Genomic DNA, 18738 nt, shown 5'->3' with positions numbered 1-18738 from the left:
GGGAAGATACAGTGAGTCAGATATTGAGATCAGCTCAAAGAGTATTGCAGGACCGAGGTATTTAGAGGCGATTTAACATAGGAATGTTAGGGTAAGACTGCTGGGTTATACACAAAACTGGCCAACAGCCTATAGGACAATAAAGTATATCCTTCAGCGTTGTCAGCTGTTGAGAGTGGTGATCTAGCCGGACACTCAAGGCCCACATGCTATTGTGGCAACAGGCACTGGCCACCAGCTTCATTCACCACAGGGGGGACCTGCAGGGACCGCGTGAGCAGGGGCGCCGCCGGACGGAGGAGGGAAGGCCGGTCAGCCCTGCGCGGCGTCCAGGATGCGCACTGCCCTAAGGAGGTGGGCCGGGCTCCGGTGCGATGGGGTACCAGGGCTCTCAGGGCAGTCCCCACGGGTGGGGGCACACCAACACTTCTTACTAGAAAGCGCTGCGGCTCGTGCGCGCTCAGCACAGTCCGGCCAGCGGCGCATGCGCGCACGCACCCGGCCCAGCGCGGTACCCCTCTGCCGCCGCTCTTTGCCCTCGCCGCGCGGTGACGTCACCGGTGGCCGACGCGGGAGGAGCCGGGCCTCCGAACGCCACCGCCTCCCGCTCGCGCCCTCGCCGCAGGTGACGTCACTGGCCCCCGACAAGCGGGGGGCGGGGCCTCGGGTGCCTCCGCCTCCCGCACCGCACCGTCGCTGTCGGCGTTGTCATCGGGCCCCGACACGTGGTGACGCCATCAGGCCTCGACGCACGGTGAAGGGGCAGGGCGCGCGGGCGGAGCCTCAGCGGGGTCGGAGCTGAGAGGAGAAGGCGGGGAAAGGCGACGAGCTGAGGGGGATCGGGGAGGGGCGGGAAGGTGGCGGCCAGAACATGGCGGAACAGATCCCCCTGTACCCGGTGCGCAGCGCCGCGGCGGCGGCCAGCGGCAAACGTGCGGCCTACTTCAGCGCGGCGGGGCCCGGGCCGGGGGCCGAGCGGTCCAGCAGGTAACGACGGTGCCGCCCCACCGTTCCGCCCAGGCGCCCCTCCCCGCCCGGCCCGGTGGGGTCCGCCCAGGGCGGCCGGCTCCGGAGCCCCGCGGGTGCGCCTGACCCGGGGAGGGCGTCCACGGTTCGGGAGGTGCCCGGGCGCTGCCACGACCCTGGTGTGCCCCGGCGCCGGGCTGAGCGCAGAGGAGGAAGAGCTTCTGGTTCGGGGGGCTGCTCCCTCAAGTAGCACTGGCACCGCAGGTCGCACGGCACCGATCACGCAGTTGTTAGTTTCCGAGACCCGTACTGTGTCACCAGAGAAATCGCGAAGATGGCAGATACAACTTCCAGTTAGTTTTAGAAATACAAATCTTGTTGGGAATCACTTTCACGAGTGTAAAGAGCAAGTGAAGACATTTCAGTTTGTTTACTAAGTGCACGTTTTACTTGAACGTGTACATACAAAGTACTTTGTGTTGACAAGAATTTTTGCTCTTAAGAATGGGAAACGGAGATTCAGAAAGGTTAAATTGTTACAGTTAGTAAGAGGTAGAATTAAACAGTGCAGACCTTTGATTTAAAATGGAAGTCTCACACCCTAGTTGGTTTTAGTTCATAACTTATTTCTTACCCAAAGGGAAGAGTACTACACTTATAAATGATAGAGTGGTTAGAAAAAGAAACTTATAGGAAGGGGAGATAATGCTTTTCAGAGTTGTTAGAATTTTATTCCTGGGCAATTGTAGAAGCAATCAGTCTTTAGTACATAGAGTGAAAAAGTACGGGTTTCAATATCCAGTTGCTTCAGGATTCCAATTTTAGAATAGTTTTTGGTTTGGGTTATTTTAGAGGCTGTAACATGTAGTCAAAAGAGTACATATTATGATGCTACAGAGCTGAATTGAATCTTGGTTCATTTCCGTATTAGCTAGATGTTTGATCTTAGGTAACCATAGGCCCTAATTTCCTCTGCTGTAAAATGGGGTGGGGGGGGCAGTATTTTTCCTCACAGAGTTGTTGAGGGTTACAGGAGAAGTTAGTAAGGTGCCCATTTTTAGTGTTTGGCCCTGAAGTGAAGTATCGTTTCCTTTCTTCCCTGATATTACCTGGAAGAGTAATTGCATAGGTAATCTTCTAAGTGGTTGATTTTAGGAGATATTATTTGAAAACGTGCCACCTATTTCACAGTCGGTTTCCATCACAGTTCACATCTGTGAGTTTTTGCCTTATATATTTTAAGGCTCAGTCATTTGGTAAATACACATTTAGGATCTCTGTGTCTTCAGGGTGGATACTTCTTTTATTGTCAGGTAATACTTCTCTTTTTGTCTCTGGAAATTTTTTCTACTCCGGAGTCTACTTTAGTAGACTGGTGTAGCCACATCTGCTTTTTGAGGATAAATGTTTGCATGGTGTTAGCATTCAACCTATCTAAGTTGTTGAATTTGAAGTGAGTTTCTGTTGGGTCATGTTTCTCCATTATTCAGTCTGTCAATCTCTGTCTTTTGATTGGTATGTTTAGGCCATTACATTTCAGGTAATTATTGATACATTAGAGTTTTTTATTAAGATTTTTTTTTTTTGATGTGGACCATTTTTAAAGTCTGTATTGAATTTGTTACAATATTGCTTCTGTTTTATGTTTTGGTTTTTTGGCCCTGAGACATGTGGGATCTTGGCTCCTGACCAGAGATCGAGCCCGTACCCCCCGCATTGGAAGGCAAAGTCTTAACCACTGGGCCACCAAGGAAGCAAGGACGTCCCCGATACATTAGAGTTTAAGTGTGCCACTTTATTAATCTGTTTTCTGTTTCTTTGGATTCTCATTCTTCTGTTTCTCTTCTTACTTTCCTTTTACTTGAACGCTCTTTTGATATCGCTACAGTGTTTTTTGGTGTAGGTCTTTGTATAGTTTTTATAGTGTTTGCTCTGGGTATTACAGTATATGTATGTGACTTATCACCATAGTGTATTGGTATCAGTATTTTACTATGTGGAGTAATTTGTGGAAACTTCATTTTGGTTCCTTTACCTCCCTTTTCCCCCCTGCAATTTAAATATCATGTCCTGAGTATCAGATGGTGTTATACTTTTTGTTTAAATCATCAAATATGGTTTGTAAAACTTATGTTAAGGATAGGTTATTGTACGTACCCATATTTTTGCTCTTTTTTGTTCTTCCTTCCTGATGTTCCAGGATTCTCTCTTTTTTCGTTTCCTTTCTATTTCAAGACCTTCCTGTAGCCCGTCTTGAGATTTCGTCTTAGAAGGTCTTTATTTCTCCTTTATTCCTGAAAGATAGTTTTATTGGATGTAGAATTCATGGTCACTTCTTTTCTTAGTACTTGGAAACTCTTGTTCCACTTCCTTCCAGCCTTCATAGTTTCTGCTTAGAAGTCCACTGTCATTCAAATTGGTGTTCCCTGTAGGTAACGCATCATTTATGTCTGGCTGCTTTCACGTTTTGATGTATGTTGGTATGATTTCTTTGGGTTTAACTTGTTTGGTAGTCACTGGGATTCTTGAATCTGTTGTATTTTGTTTCCCCAAATTTAGGGAGTTTTTAGCCATTATCTCTTCAAGTCCTCTTTCATTTCCACCCCTTTCTCCTCTTCTCTCTGGACTCCAGTGATACAAATGCTGGATCTTTTGTTAGTTTTACATAATTCCTTTAGGCTCTTTTATTTCCCAGTTTCTTTTCTCTGTGTTGTTCAGACTGCGTAAATTCTATTTACTTGTTCTCAAGTTCCCTGATTCTGTCCTCTGTCATTTTCACTCGACTATGGATCCCATCCAGTGGGGTTTTGTTTCTACCATTGTATTTTTAAGTTTTATAATTTCTCTTTGTTTCAAGAGAATTTGAAATTGATCGTTGAAGCATACTTACGTTCGGCGCTTGAAATGCTTGGTACATGATTCCAGCGTCTGAGTTCATCTTAGTTTTGCTGTCACTTGATTGTCTTTTCTAATTCCCACTGTCAGTGTTTTGGTTCTTTGTATGATGGATGGTTTTTGATTGTTTCCTGGATATTTCATCTATTAGGAGAATGTGGGCCCTATTTATATCTTTTATTTTAGCAGATGATCACCCTGTTTAGATTTAGCACATAGGTCCTGGCCTACCTTTGTCGGCTATGGTTCCAATAACAGTTTAATTCTCAGGGTTGTGATTTTTGGCGTGCTTGGTTTATGTGGTGCTACTGGAGCTCTTACTTGTCTCTACTTACGCTGCTGAGGAAAAGAAGGGATTCCCCTAGGCCCAGTGTCTTTTGGTGAGAGGTGGTTGTGTCATCCCATGTGGATGGTGAGGCTGTGTTGGCTGGGCAGTGGCTGTGGACGTGCCCCCTCCATATGTGCCCCCTGACTTTCCTGGTGTGTCTTGGTAGGAGCGGAGACTCAGCACCACTGTGGCCAGGAGGCTTTCTGTGCCCAAATCCTTTTTCCTGGTGCCCCTGGCTGCTCTGGCATCTTGGGGAAGAGGAGAGGCCATGGATAGAAGCCATTTCCTGAGCTAGCTGCTTCAGTCATGGGGTTGCACTTGTTGGTGCTGCTGGCCGCCCCCCAGCCCGCTGAGAGAGGGGTGCCTCAGGCTCATGGGGACACGGAGGCTTCCTGAGGCCTCTAACCTCTTGTTGTGGCAGGGACCCTACCTGGTGCCACCTGGATGCCCTCGTGTCCCTGGGTGGGATAGGGGAGTCTCAGGCCCGTGGGGAAGGATGCCAATTCCCATGGCTACTTGTCAATCTTATCTTGCTGGTGGTGGTGGACTCTTGTTCTGCCAGGGGAGTAATGGCCTTCCTGGGCTGCCTTTTCTTGCTGGGTTGGGAGTTAGGCAATGCTGGGCCTGTGTCCTTGCTTTTGTCCGGTGGGGGCATGTAAGACGTCCTGCCACTGTGTTCCTCCAGTTCTGCATCCCAGATCAGCCCAGCTCTCTTCCTCTCACTGCTGCCTTCTTCCCACCTTCCAGAGCTCTCCTGTGGTTGGCTCTTGCTTTACTTCCAAGGTTTACAGTTGTACTTAGGTGAGAGGAGCAGGGAGAAACGGATTGTGACCGGAAGTTGTGCTTCTGCGTTATTTTGTGAAGTTTGGCTTTGGTTGTATTTTATCATGGTAACATTTACGTATAGTTTAAAAAGTTAATTGGTGGTAAAAGGCTTATGATAAGATACTGTGGCCCTCTACCCCTCATCTTCATTCTCCCTTATCCCAGCCTCTCATCCCACAGGCAGTTACTTTGGACTCTTCTAGCTCTTTCTTCTGGCACTTACACATCTCCGTTATTTCAGTGGTGTTATTCCTGACTTTGTCAGCATCTGAAATGACTATCTCTAAAGGCTTCCTTGATCTCAACCCCAGCCAGGATAAAATGGGATGCTCCTGCCAGGCTCCTGTAGGACTCTGTTTCCCCTCATACCACAGATTGCACTTGACTATAACTGCTTCTCTTCTCATTAGACTTTAAATTCCATGAATAGAGTGGCAGTGATGGTCAGATTTTACCCCTGTTACCTGGCCCCACGAGATGCGTAGGGAAATGTTCCCTTCTCTTTTACTTTCTGGAAGACATTGTGTAAAGTTGGTGTTACTTCTTTAAATATTTGCTATTTTCCAGTGAAACCATCTGGACGTGGCGATTTCTTTTTAGGGTGTTTTAATTTAAAATTCAGTTTCTTTAATAGTTATTGAGCTATTCAAATGACCTATTTCCTATTTGGTGAGTTTTGATAGTTTGTGCCCCATGACCAATTGGTTTGTTTCAGGTAAGTTGCCGTATTTATGTGTGTAGAGTTGTTTGTAGTAGTCCCGTATATCCCTTTTGATGTTGTTTCATTCAGGTGTTGGTGGTTTGTGCCTTCACTTCTATTTGTTGGTCGTTCCTGCTAGAGGTTTGATCTTTTCAAAGATCCATCTTTATTTTACTTATTTTTTCTATCGTTTTCTTTTTTTCAACTTCATTAATTTCTGCTCTTTATTTTTTCCTTCCTTTGCTTACATTAGGTCTATTTTTCTCTTCCTCTCATTTCTTAAGGTGAGAGCTTGGATTATTGATTAGAGACTTCTTTTTAGTATAAATGTTTAGTGCTGTAAATTTCCCTCTTGGTACTGACTTATCTGTGTCCAACAAATTCTGGTATTTTGATTTTCTCTGAGACATCCTCTTTGACCCATGGATTATTTAGAAGTGTGTTTGGAAAATTTACTGTTATCTTCCTGTTACTAGTATCTAGTGTGATTCCTTTGTGATCAAAGAACACACTTTGTGTGATTTCAATTATCCTAAATTTGGTGCAGTTTGTGACTGAGGATATGGTCTGCATCGGTAAGAATTCCTGGGGCTCTTGAAAAGAAAGTGTATGGTGCTGTTGTTGGGTGAAATGTTCTGAAATGTGATTAGATCTCGTTAGTTAATGGTGTTGAGTTCTTCTCTCCTTGCTGGTTTACTGTCTAGTTGTTGTATGGGTTGTTGAGGGTGGGTAGTTGAAGTCTCTTGAGTGTAATCATGGACTTGTCTATTTCTCCTTTTAGTTTTTTCAATTTTTGCTTCACATATTTTGCAGGTCTGTTGTTTGGTGCATTCGCGTTTGGGATTGCTTTGTGTTCTTGAGGACCTGACACTTTTATCCTTAAGTAATTTCCCTGTCTGTCTCTAGTAATTTTATTACTCTGAAGTTTACTTTTTTTTTTTTTTTTTTTTTTTTGCGTTACGCGGGCCTCTCACTGTTGTGGCCTCTCCCGTTGCGGAGCACAGGCTCCGGACGCGCAGGCTCAGCGGCCATGGCTCACGGGCCCAGCCGCTCCACGGCATGTGGGATCTTCCCGGACTGGAGCATGAACCCGTGTCCCCTGCGTCGGCAGGCGGACTCCCAACCACTGCGCCACCAGGGAAGCCCTGCTTTCTTTTGATTTATGTTGGCCTGGCGTATAATTTTCCATCCTTTTAAATTCAACCTACTTATATTTAAAGTGAGTTTCTTTTAGTGTGTGTATGGTTGGTTTATATTTTTTATCCACTCTGCCTATCTGTGTCTTAGAGTTGATGTATTTAGAACATTTACATTCATTGTAGTGATGGTTAGTTAGTGCTTACATCTGCCATTTTACTTTTTGTTTTCTGTGTTTTTTGTTTCTCTGTTTTCTTTTTCCTGATTTCTTGCGGGTTACTTTGAACACTTTTTAGAATTCTATTTTGATTTACTTACGGTGTTTTATGTTGGATCTTCTCTTTGTATAAATACTATGTAGCAGTTCTAGATATTATATTATACATACATAACTCATCACAGTATACTTGTGTTGATATTTTATCAATTTGAGTAAAGTGTATAATTCTTACCTTACATCCTTTTATTCTCCCCTGTTAGTAATGTAATTATGGGCATACCTTGTTTTATTGTGCTTTGCATTATTGTGTTTTTTACAAATTGAAGGTTTGTGGCAACGCCGCATTGTTAGATGATGGTTAGCATTTTTAAGTAATAAAGTATTTTTCAATTAAGGCACGTATTTTTTTTTTACACATATTGCTGTTGCACACTTAATAGACTACAGTACATTGTAAACGTAACTTTTATAGGCACCAGAAGACCAAAAATTCATGTGACTCACTTTATTGCCATATTTGCTTCATTGCAGTGGTCTGGAACCGAACCCACAATAACTCTGAGGTATGCTTGTGTTTCGTAAAATTATATGTAAATTTTACATATGTAAAAGTACTTAAATATTTCCCTTACATACAATTAGAATTGCACATCAGACAGTGTTATAATTTTTGCTTCATCTCTCAAACATAATTTAGAAAACTCGAGAGGAGAAGGATGGTCTATTATACTGACCCATATTTTTGCTATTTCTGTTGTTCTTTTATTTCCTGATGTACCGAAATTCTTTATTTCATTGTTTCTGTTCTGTTTTAAGAATTCCTTAGCTATACTTTGAGGGTAGGTCTGCTGGAAACAAATCTTTTAGTTTTACTTCATCTGAGGATGTCTCATTTCCCCTTCATTCCTAAAGGATATTTTCACGAGATATACAGTTTGGGGTTGAGCACTTGAAAAATGTTGTGTCACTTCTTTTTGGCCTGCATGATTCTTGATGAGAACTCTGCTGTCATTTGAATGACTTTTCCTTTGTAGGTAAGAGATCATTTCTCACTACTTTCAAACTCTGTCTTTAGTTTTCAGTAGTTTGATTATTATGGGCCTTAGCATAGATTTCTTTGAGTTTATACTGTTTCAGTTAGTTTCTTGAATCTTTTGTCAAATAGAAGTTTTCAGCCTTTATTTGTTTGAATACTTATGTTTGGGACCTTCTTTTTTCTCTTCTTCTGTTACTCTAGTGACACCTTGTGAGATCTTTTCTTTTAGTCCCATGTGGTCATGAGTTCTGTTCATTTGTTTTAAGTCTGCTTTCTGTTCAGATTGGGTGATTTCTGTTGTTCTGTCTTCAAGTTCATTGATTTTTCCTCTGTTTCCTGCATTGTGCTGCTGAGCCTGTCCCTTCAGTTTTTAAGTCTCTGCTATTTTTTTTTCTCGTTTCAAAATTTCCAGTTGATACTAATTTATATTAGCTCTTTCTTTGCTGAGTCGTTCTGTTCTTTTGCATATGCTTCAACATGTTTGTATTGCCTGCTGAAACATTTTTATGATGAATGTTTTAAAACCCTTGTCAGATAATTGCAACATCTGCATCATTTTGATGTTAACATCTCTTGATTCTCTTTTCTCATTCAAGTTGAGGTTTTTTGGGTTTTGGTGTAATGAGTGATTTTTGCTTGTATCCTGGACATTTTGGTGTTATGCTATGGGGCTGTGGACCTTATTTAAGTCTTCTGTTTTATCAGTCTCTTTTAAAAAGAGACTCATGCTGAGAACAGATGCCTATTGTCTGATTATCTCTAAAATATTAGTACGTTTCTTAGTAGAGGCAACACAATTTTTTTTTTTAGTGTTAGTTTTCTCATTGAGTGTCTACATACAATTTTCTCTGAATCTTAAAAACTTTACAATTATCATGATGATAAAAAAATATTTTACTATTTGTAAAGATGAAACTTTTCCTTTGCTGTGATGGTTTGCAATTGAAAGCTTTTTTAAAGTACAGAATGATTAGTAAGATAGCATTTATCCAAGTACCCAGGCCCAGGATTCCTTGGAATCAGAGACATAGTCTTAAAATTTATAGAATTAAGTTCCTTTACGGGGGCTGTAGTTCGCACACGTTTACGGCATTCTTCACACTTGCCAGCATGGAAATGTCTCACTTAATTTTCTAAACCGACAGTGTCAGCATGAAGATAGAGTTGGTGATTGGGATAGCACATTCTGGGCAACTGGAGTGTGTGTCCTGAGCTAACTGGCCTGCTCATCTGTAAATTTCTAGATGGACATTTACATATATTAGATATCGCACCATTAACTCTGATTCAGAAGTTTGTCTCCATTTATGTATAGCATTAGTGTAATTTCTTATTTGAGAAGTTGGTATTCTCATCTCTTACAGAACATTGTGTAAGAGGAGTCAGTAACTCCAAGGTTACTGCATAAACAGTGTGTGGCCGGGGGCCTCAGCTCGAGACCCTTGTCCCTGTTGCTTGTTTTTGCTGCTGATGTCTAGGCATGCTGCTCTGGCGCTGTTCCTTTAATTTTTTTTTTTTTAAACTATTCCCTTGTTCATCTCCTCTGCTGCTGTGGGAAGGAAGGAGTTCCAGTTTTTCAGAAGTTCATACAGTTTTGCTGCTCATTAATGACTCATCAGTGACACAGTTGAACTTGGAAGCTCTATTTGATGAAGAAAATATGCACATTTCTCTATAGCATTTTGTGGCTTTGTTTTTCTGCGTTACTTACATGTAGGCAAAGAGGGAGTGTTTATTTTTCTTAAGGTTTAAGCATTAGGCATATTTTAAATGTTTTTCTCCCTTTAATATCAGTTGACTCTCAGAAATGTTTCTCGTCAAAGTGGAAACAATAAGGCTGTTGGCTACCTAAGATAAAAATGTGAGTTTAAGATAGTTATTGTATTGACCTACTTTTACTTAGATACATGTAAATTATTCGTCTTCCAGTACTTGAATGTTTTGTTGAAAGTTCCTAATTTTTTTAAACCTTTGGCAGCAGCTGAGATAGCTGTCTTCAGTTCTTACCGTGGCGGTACTCTTGGGTTCAGTATCATCCATTCTGTCGTCTTTGTTCACATTGTTGTTACTCATTTTAAAAATATGTTTCCAGAATTATACTTAATTGCTGGAAACGTTGATCTTTCTTGAGTGACAAACCAATTAAGTGTGTATGACACCAGGCAACAAAGACACTTAATATTCTCTGCTTATCCTGTCTCTGAAAAATCCATTATTCATCATCTTATTGTTTTTAAATACTGAGGTAAAATTTTCAATACAATAGGAAAATTGCTTTGGAAGTGGAATAAATTGCTTGCCAGTTCAAAGTCTCCATTTCTGAAGTTGAGGTTACTAAACATGATGTTGCTTATATTCATTATCTTTCAGACTCATTGTACTGCTTTTCTAGCATTAAACTCGATAAGATTGTGACTTTTGCTAAAAAACAACACAACGGCTAAAAGAGCTTAATGAAAAAGACTAAAAATCTCATTTTGTATACTATGTTATAATATATTTAAGTGGTGTTTTGAATTTTAATTGCATTTTGTATAAATATTCATTTTCTAGTTGACTGTTTTAAAAGAAGTAATCTACACAGAAGTAAGAAAAAAGGAATTTTTGAGAGGAAAAATATTAGTTCTGTTTTAGATTTTATGTAATTTTTTGCCTGAACCATCTCAGATGATAGGTCGCTTGCTGTAGGGATGTTCAGTGATGGTATCAGTAGTAATTGGAGTTGTTTGTAGAAGATTACATGGAGAGATTAAAACGAGTATCCCTTTGATCAGTGGAGTAAGGTGTTCAAAAGAGAGCTGAAAATAGTGACTGCTACTTCTCCTGACATATGCTTTCAGCCAGAGGCCTTCTGCTCTCTTGCTTTTAGTGATGATGTGGTATTCCATCATGTATTAAAAGCAACTCTAATCATTGATAATGAGGTTTTTCCAGGCTTTTGGGGTGCACAGCACGGTGATCATTATCTTTGTAGATATATCTTGTATATATTTGTAATTTTATGAGATAATAGAACCTGTGCGTTAAAGTTTAATTGCATTACCAAAAAAAAAGGCTTTCGATGCATCTTCACAAATTAGTCTCCAAAAGGTTGTTCACATTCTTACCAGCAATAAGAGTCCCTGGTTATCCGAGACTGTTGGCCATGCCAGATGTTAAGAATTATTTTTTCAGTTGTTTTAATTTGCATGTTTTAAACGTCCTTTTTGAAAACAAAAATTGTTCCCAGGCTTAAAGCCTTCCACTGCCTTCCCCTCCTTCCACTTTGAATTCGCATTATGCTCTTCCTTTTGGCCTTCCAGTCTGTGGGGCTCGGCTCGCTCCCTCCAGCCACGCTGGCTGTCTGCCCTCCTGCAGCCCTCCAGGCTCTGCAGCCCCTTCTAGGTCTTCCTAGACCTTGGTGTGCTTGGCTGCTTTTCATCCAGGTGTCGCTTCTTGAGACTCAGGCTCCTGGACAATCTGAGGAAGACCCCTCCTGTCACTTCTGGTCTCATCATCCCCTTTATTGTCTTCCTAGCACTTTCCCCTTTGAAAATAGTTTACGTCTTGTTTTTGTCCTGTTAGTACCTAAGCTGTGTATGAGCAGGGGCTTCGTGTGCCTCTTTGCTTCTGTACCCGCAGGGACAGCGCTAGCACGCAGTAGACGCTCAAGTGTTTGTCGTAAGGTCCTAATGTGGTGGAGTGTAATTTTCTAAGTATAGCTGTATTTCTTCCTTTGTGAATTGTCTTTGTTCATTTGTCATTCAAAGTGTTTGCTTTTTTATTGATTTGTGAGAACTGCTTATAAAGAGTCATTTTTTCTGTCATGTGCTGCATATTTCCCCCATTTTCTCATTTGCTTTAAAGTTTTCTTCTTTGATGATGCAGAATACGGACCTCCAGAGTGCCTGGCCATAGTAAGGACTCAGTAAACTTTAGCCATCCATTTTCCCGGGCTCCTTCGTCTAAGACGCCTGCAGGAGTTCTTTTTCATTCTGGTTTATTGTCTGATTGACAAGCCTGTTCCCCAAATGATGGATCTCTTGAGTAAACTTGCCCCGTGCGTAAGGGTGCAGCACACTGACTGTGGCAGCCAGCAGGAGCACGAGGAGAAAGGGCCCCGTGCTAAGTGCAGGGAAAGCCGTGTTGCAGGAATTAGCTCGGCGCACTGAGGGTGTGGGTAGTGATGAGGGGATATCCGTCTTCCAGTGGTTACTTGGCTGCGGGGGAGCAGGGTATCATCAACAATAATTACAGAAATCTGTTCTTTTTAAAAGAATTGTGGTAAAGTATGCGTAACATAAGAAATACCATCTTAACCGTTTTTAAGTGCAAAGTAAATGGCGTTAAGTACGTTACCGTTGTTGTGTAACCGCCACCGCCATCTACCCACAGAACTTCCATCTTCCCAAACTGAAACTCTGTGCCCCTTAGACACTGACTTCCACCCTCCCCCACTGCCCGCTTACCTCTGTCTTCCTCCTGTCTCTGGAGTTGACTACTCTTGGGACCTCATGTAAGTGGAGTCATTCAGTATTTGTCTTCTCGTGTCCGGCTTATTTCACTGAGCATAATGTCCTAAAGGTTCTCGTTGTAGCTTGTATCAATTTTCTTCCTTTTCATGGCTGAATGATAGATATCCCATTGTATGTATGGTCCGCGTTTGTCTATGGACATTTGAGTTTTTGTTCTTTCTTATAGTATGGTTTTCTGTGTTAATTGTCTAAACCTGGGAATTAAATGAATATACGTGACGTGCCTAGATTACTGCCTGAGAGTCTGGTTGCCTAGTTGGGTGGGAAGGGGGCTGCAGTGTAAGGATCCAGATGTTTCTTTCAGAGCTTTCAGTCGGTTCTTATTTCAGCGTCCCTTCAAAGCGCTCCCAGAGGCACCCGGCGCTGCCGGTCTTCAGCCCTGCTAGGGTCCTGAGGTTCCAATCCCTTGGTTCTCTGGTGTCTTCACTGCTGGCTTCAGACTCCATTTTCATGGTTCTGCTTAGTTGTTTACCATCCATACATCTGCTTTCCCCAGCTTCTTACATTTTGTTATCTCCTCTTTTGTTTTCTGTTCTTGTAGATTTACGCTTTTTAAAAAAAGCAATATTTTGCATATTGAAAGTAGATTGTGTATTTAATCTTCCATGAAAGATTAAACATGAAACATTTTAATCTTGAAACATGAAACATGAAACATTTTTTCATTTTACATGTATCTGTCTGATTCATTCTTCTCTTTCAGAAGACTGGTTTTCTCGGTTTCTTACTCTACGTACTGGCATAGACCTCCAACAGCTCGTATCACAGGAGATAGTAGCTTTAGTTATCGAGGGAGACTGCCGCCTTTTTCTCAGCTCCAGTCGCAGAATTTTCCTGGACAGCTGTGGCTTAGCTTGGTTGGCTGCCTGTCCCCGACCAACCAACAGGAGGGTTTGAGGTCCCAGGCAGCTTACACAGCAGTCCTTCCTGGGTCGTGGGCGGAGTGGGCCAGGTTCTTAAAGAAAGAGGAGCTGGTGAGGCCAAAGAATAAATTCCCTTCCACTGCTGACCTCCCAGCTCCTGTCTGCCCTTGGCAGGCCAGCTCCATTTATAGCAGCTGCCTGTGTCATATTTCAGAGACCTCAGACTGAAAATGAATAAAAGCAGACTCAAGATTCTCCCTCTGCTGCCAGAAGCCTGCTTCTGCTAGTGTTTTCTGTCCTACTGAGCGGCACTGCCATCCTTCTTCCCGTACAGGCCGGTCATCCTTAGGCCCTTGTGTCTTCTGAGTTCATAGGCAAACATCACCTGTCTGTGTGCTCTAGCTCTTAAATGCCCTGAATCTACCCACTTCTCTCCTTTTTCCTCCAGCTCCTTTGTTCAAGCACTGTCTGTCTCTGTCCTGGACTCTTGCAGCGGCCTCCTAATTGGCTCCAGCTCTGCCTCGACCAGTTCTCCAGGGCAGCCAGAGTGCAGAGCGAATCTCATGTTTGCCTCTCACCTGAAATGGTTGTCTTTCCTGTGATTTGCAAGGGCCTCCACTGCCAAGTTCCTTCTGCCTTTCTGGGCTCGCAAGAGGCCCTGATCTTACGTCTGCACGGGCCACCCCTGCTGCCCCTCTTATCTTCCGACCTGCGTCCAGCTAAATTGAATTTTCCGTACGAGAGGGGAGCAGCCTCGGCCATAGCTCATTGGTGGTGTAAGGGCCCGTGTGACACCAAGGTGCTCTCCTTCCCTTAAATGATTAAATGTTCCAGCCCCAGTCTGATAAGGCTGAGGTAAACTGCTTGTCGTGTTTTTGGTATCTGTCATAGCTTTCATATTGGTGGGAGTTTAAATTTGCAGTTTGGCAATATGTATCGAGTCTTTTACAGCTTATGACTTTACATAACAATTCTAGTCCTGGGAATCTCTGAAAGAATTCATCTAAAATATGGGAGAAGTGCTATGCACAGATATATTCACTGAAATATTTTTTAATGGGGAGTTATAAATGTCTTCCCTGAAGGGGATAACTGAGTAACCTGGTAAATCCTCTCGCTGGACTATTTTTTAGTTACCAAATGTTGAGAAGATGGTAGAGAAACTTAGGTGGGAGGTTGACATTGGCCTTCACGTCCAAGGACTTTTTTCCATCATTGAATTCCATTTGGGCTTGGATTCTTGACAGCTAGGCCCTTATTTTAAGAATAAAGTCTCATGAAGACAGGCTTTGGGAATCTTGCCTGCTGACCTTTTCACAGAATCCTAGTAGGCAGAGTGGTACATGGCACCGTTGCCACACACTCACATGTGCACTGGCACACCCAGGCACCCACCCACCCACCCATGCACAGGCCACACACACTTGCACACACACACTTCCCCGAAGGATTCTAAAAAGATAGCTAACTGCAGATACAAAGCTTGTTATAAACTGTAGGAGATGCATTTTACTAAAGTTCAGAGCAGAATGGAAGTTCTGCTAGTGCTGTTGGATATTCTCGATTATCTGGAGTAGCACCCATCATCGTCCGCCCTTCCGTAGGCCTTCATCTCCAAAGCGTTGGCTCTCGAGAGTGACAGGAGATCTAGAGAAAGAAGATAATAATGATGGAGAAAATGACAAGTGTCCAGGTGACCACAGGTCTCAGAGGCAGTGGCAGGAGAAAAGATGGAGAAGCTGTAGATAGAAGAAGTAATGGAGAGTGGATATCTATTCTAGTCTTAAATTTTTTTCCCTTGAGTATAATCTCCCCAGTTGTTCATTATAAGTTATTTCAAGCATACAGAAACATCAAAAGAATGGTCTTTTATGTAGATACAACAACTACACATGGAAGGCTGCTTGGAGGGTTCCGCTCACGGCATGGTAACGGCAGCTTCCTTGGACAGCCTTTCCTTTCCTGCTTACCTTGGTTAAGTTTTTTGCAAAGAAAAGTAGCATTACTGTGCAGTGTTATTTGTAATGCTTTGCTTCCCCTGAAGACAGCTTAGTACGAGGGAAAAAGAAAAGTGTGATTAGTAGAATTGGGCCAGCTCTTGCCCTAAGCCAGACCCGTATCATATACAGAAGACTGCTTGGCCTGCCTCAGTGCTCTGTTCTTTCCTTTATGCAGGTACCAGCTGGAAGATGAGTCTGCCCATTTGGATGAAATGCCATTAATGATGTCTGAAGAAGGCTTTGAGAATGATGAAAGTGATTACCACAAATTACCACGAGCTAGGATCATGCGAAGAAAGAGAGGCCTAGAGTGGTTTGTCTGTGGAGGATTGAAGTTCCTCTGTACCAGGTTTGTTATCCATTGCTGCCTAACCTACACACCAAGGTTACACAGTTATTTATAAGCTTAGCTTCTAAACACGTTTGTTTCTATATCAAACCAAAGAAGCCACTCTCTAAATGACATCATGGAGAGTATTAATAACCTTAGTCAGAACCAAACAGTGCTAATCCAAAAGGGACAGAAAGCCAAATTCACTTTTTTGTGAGATGTTTTGATGTTTAAAAGATGGAGAAAATTAGTGATTTTGTAATTACTGCATGGTAGAATTAATTCTGGTCACTGTACTGACATTTATAAACTGTGTTCCTTTCTTTTCCGTCTGTGATTATAGAGGCGTCCCTTGGTATCTGTGGAGGATTGGTTCTGGGACCCAAATCAGTGGATGCTCAAGTCCCTTTATTTTTTCAGTTATACGTATATATATATTTTTTCAGATTCTTTTCTATTGTACGTTATTACAAGATATTGAATATAGTTCCCTGTGCTATACAGTTGGTCCTTGTTGTTTATCTATTTTGTATATAGTAGTGTGTATACGTTAATCCCAGACTCCTAATCTACCCCCCCCACCCTGCCCTCCCTGCTATCCCCATTGGTAACTGTAAGTTTTTTTTCTATGTCTGTTTCTGTTTTGTAAATAAGTTCATTTGTATCATTTTTTACTTTCCACATATAAGCAATATCACATGATATTTATCTTTTCTCTGACTGACTCGCTTCACTTAATGTGATAATCTCTAGGTACATCCATGTTGCTGCAAATGGCATTATTTCGTTTCTTTTTTATGGCTGAGTAATATTCCATTGTATATCTGTACCACATGTTCTTTATCCATTCCTCTGTCGATGGGCATTTAGGTTGCTTCCAGGTCTGGGTTATTGTATATAATGCTGCAGTGAACATTGGGGTGCATGTACCTTTTTGATTTATGGTTTTCTCCAGATATATGCCCAGGAGTGGGATTGCTGGATCACATGGTAACTCTACTTTTAGTTTTTTCAGGAACCTCCATACCATTCTCCATAGTTGGAGTTGTAAATTGGTTGTACCAATTTACATTCTCACCAACAGTGTAGGAGGGTTCCTTTTTCTCCACACCCACTCCAACATTTATCATTTGTAGACTTTTTGATGGTGGCCATTCTGACTGGGTGAGGTGATACCTTATGTAACTCTGTCATGTACTGGATTGGTCTAAGACAGGTAGTTCTGTCAGATCCAGAAGCAGGATCTGGAGATGTAGGTTTGAGAGTTGTTGTTACTATAGTGATAGTGGAAACCACCCGGAAGGATGACATTCCTAAAACGGCAGCAGTGTGGTAGAGGTCTGTGAAGGAAGAAGGAAAGGGACCCTTTGGGGAAAAGGACAGTGTTGGAAAGGAAGGCTAATAATCCTTTTCTTAGGCAGCAGAAAAAATAGGGGAGCAAGTGTGAAATAGCGTTGGAGAGGATGACTTTTATCTTAACCTCAGTTGGGAACATTAGTTCATTTAAGTGAGGAGGTGTCTGGGATACACATGAGGACTAAAAAAATGACAAAATTGGTCCTGCCTTGGTAGAGATCATCAGTAATCACGCATCTGTATTGAACCCAGCATAATTTTATTACTGTTTGTCCATCAAGGAGAAACGTGAGCAATTACAGAACCAGCTGTGGAAGCGAGGGTGTGGGCAGTTACGGTGGGAATGGTGGCCAGTGTTGTGAGTTGAAGAGACGGCTGCGGCAGAGGAGCTCTGGGCGGTGCCACAATTGCAGTTTGATGGATGTGTGGTGTGTGTTTTCCATTAGTGTGGGGTGGAAGAAAGAGTGGGATCAGACCCAGTGGTGCTGTTTGAGATGAACATTCTCACTGCTGTTTACAGCCGAGAACTAGAAGAGGCCCTCTCCCGATAGCTAAGGGCCAAGCCCGAAGTTGAGCCAGAGTCTGACTTGACTCGCCACAGCCTTTCCTTGCTCTTTGCTCCGCGGACTGGGAAAAGTGCTAGGACGAGGAGGTGTGCTCCAAATGCGATAGGTCCTGCTTTGCACTCTTCAAGCAGATAAGTGCCTGGTCTCACCCTCCTAAAGGGAGCCTGACGTGAAGATCAGTGGGACTGAGAAGGCTGAGAATCTTACCTACTGTGCACGGAGGATCCCTGCATGACAGAGTTGCTAGAAACTGGGGACGTGGGAGTGGGTACTGATGGACCTAAAACTTTAAGGTCATAGTCTTGTGCGCATGGTGTGGACTTCAAAAGGGCAGGCCGTGTGTTGGAAGTGATACTTATCCATACCAGTGAAACGGTTGCCAAGAATCGTGGACATTGTTGAAGGCCGAGTGCATTGTTGAATTAATTATTTTTGGTCTTTTACAGGATTTTGTTTTTACCAAATGGAACATAGCCAAGTTTTGGATTTCATTTGTAATATTCCTTTTCTTGAGGAAGATATTAAGAATATATTTGAAAATCTAGGTGTTAGTGGCAAAAACTAACATGTTTTGGGGATATTAAAACAGCTCAGTAATATACACTCGACATGTATATAAAGTCTTTATCTTAGTAAATGGTGATCACGTGGGCAGAGCTGACCGAACCATCGTGGTGGCTTCACTCACGAGTGTCTCTTTCCATGTGGACGAGAGTGACCTGAGACATGGCCACACTTCGTGTTCAGTGTGCATCCACTACACCAGGAAATTGTTACGGAAATTAAAACTGCACCTTACAGAACAAACTGTACAGTTAGCAACTTAGATGGGTCTTATTTTCTTTATTATAAATTTCCAGTGTTGAATATTTGCTAACCTTTTTATTTTCTAAATACCAAGCATTATAAAAGTCAGTGTTATTAAGGTTATTAGGCGAAGGACCAAAGAGTAGAAGATATATAAAATTACTTAGTTTAATTGCAGAAGAAAACACCAGTGA

At 42.4% G+C, this 18738-nt stretch overlaps 1 protein-coding gene across 7 annotated transcripts in view; it reads left to right on the top strand.

Annotated features, from left to right (window-relative positions):
- The first annotated feature begins 815 nt into the window (after nucleotides 1–815).
- Nucleotides 816–18738, top strand: part of ATP9B (ATPase phospholipid transporting 9B (putative)) — a 217153-nt gene continuing 199230 nt past the window's right edge. For 2 of the 7 annotated variants that reach the window (XM_032654353.1, XM_032654352.1), the window contains exons 1-2: nucleotides 816–987; nucleotides 15660–15833. In XM_032654353.1, coding sequence (XP_032510244.1) covers nucleotides 872–987; nucleotides 15660–15833 — 290 coding nt within the window. In that variant the 5' untranslated portion in view covers nucleotides 816–871. Of the gene's footprint in view, nucleotides 988–15659; nucleotides 15834–18738 lie in introns of those variants that run through there. The other 5 variants (XM_032654355.1, XM_032654357.1, XM_032654351.1 and 2 more) reach the window with 5 other exon arrangements.

Source organism: Phocoena sinus, chromosome 14, assembly GCF_008692025.1.
Source record: "Phocoena sinus isolate mPhoSin1 chromosome 14, mPhoSin1.pri, whole genome shotgun sequence".
NCBI lineage: Eukaryota > Metazoa > Chordata > Mammalia > Artiodactyla > Phocoenidae > Phocoena > Phocoena sinus.
This window is presented reverse-complemented; position numbering and strand designations above follow the sequence as displayed.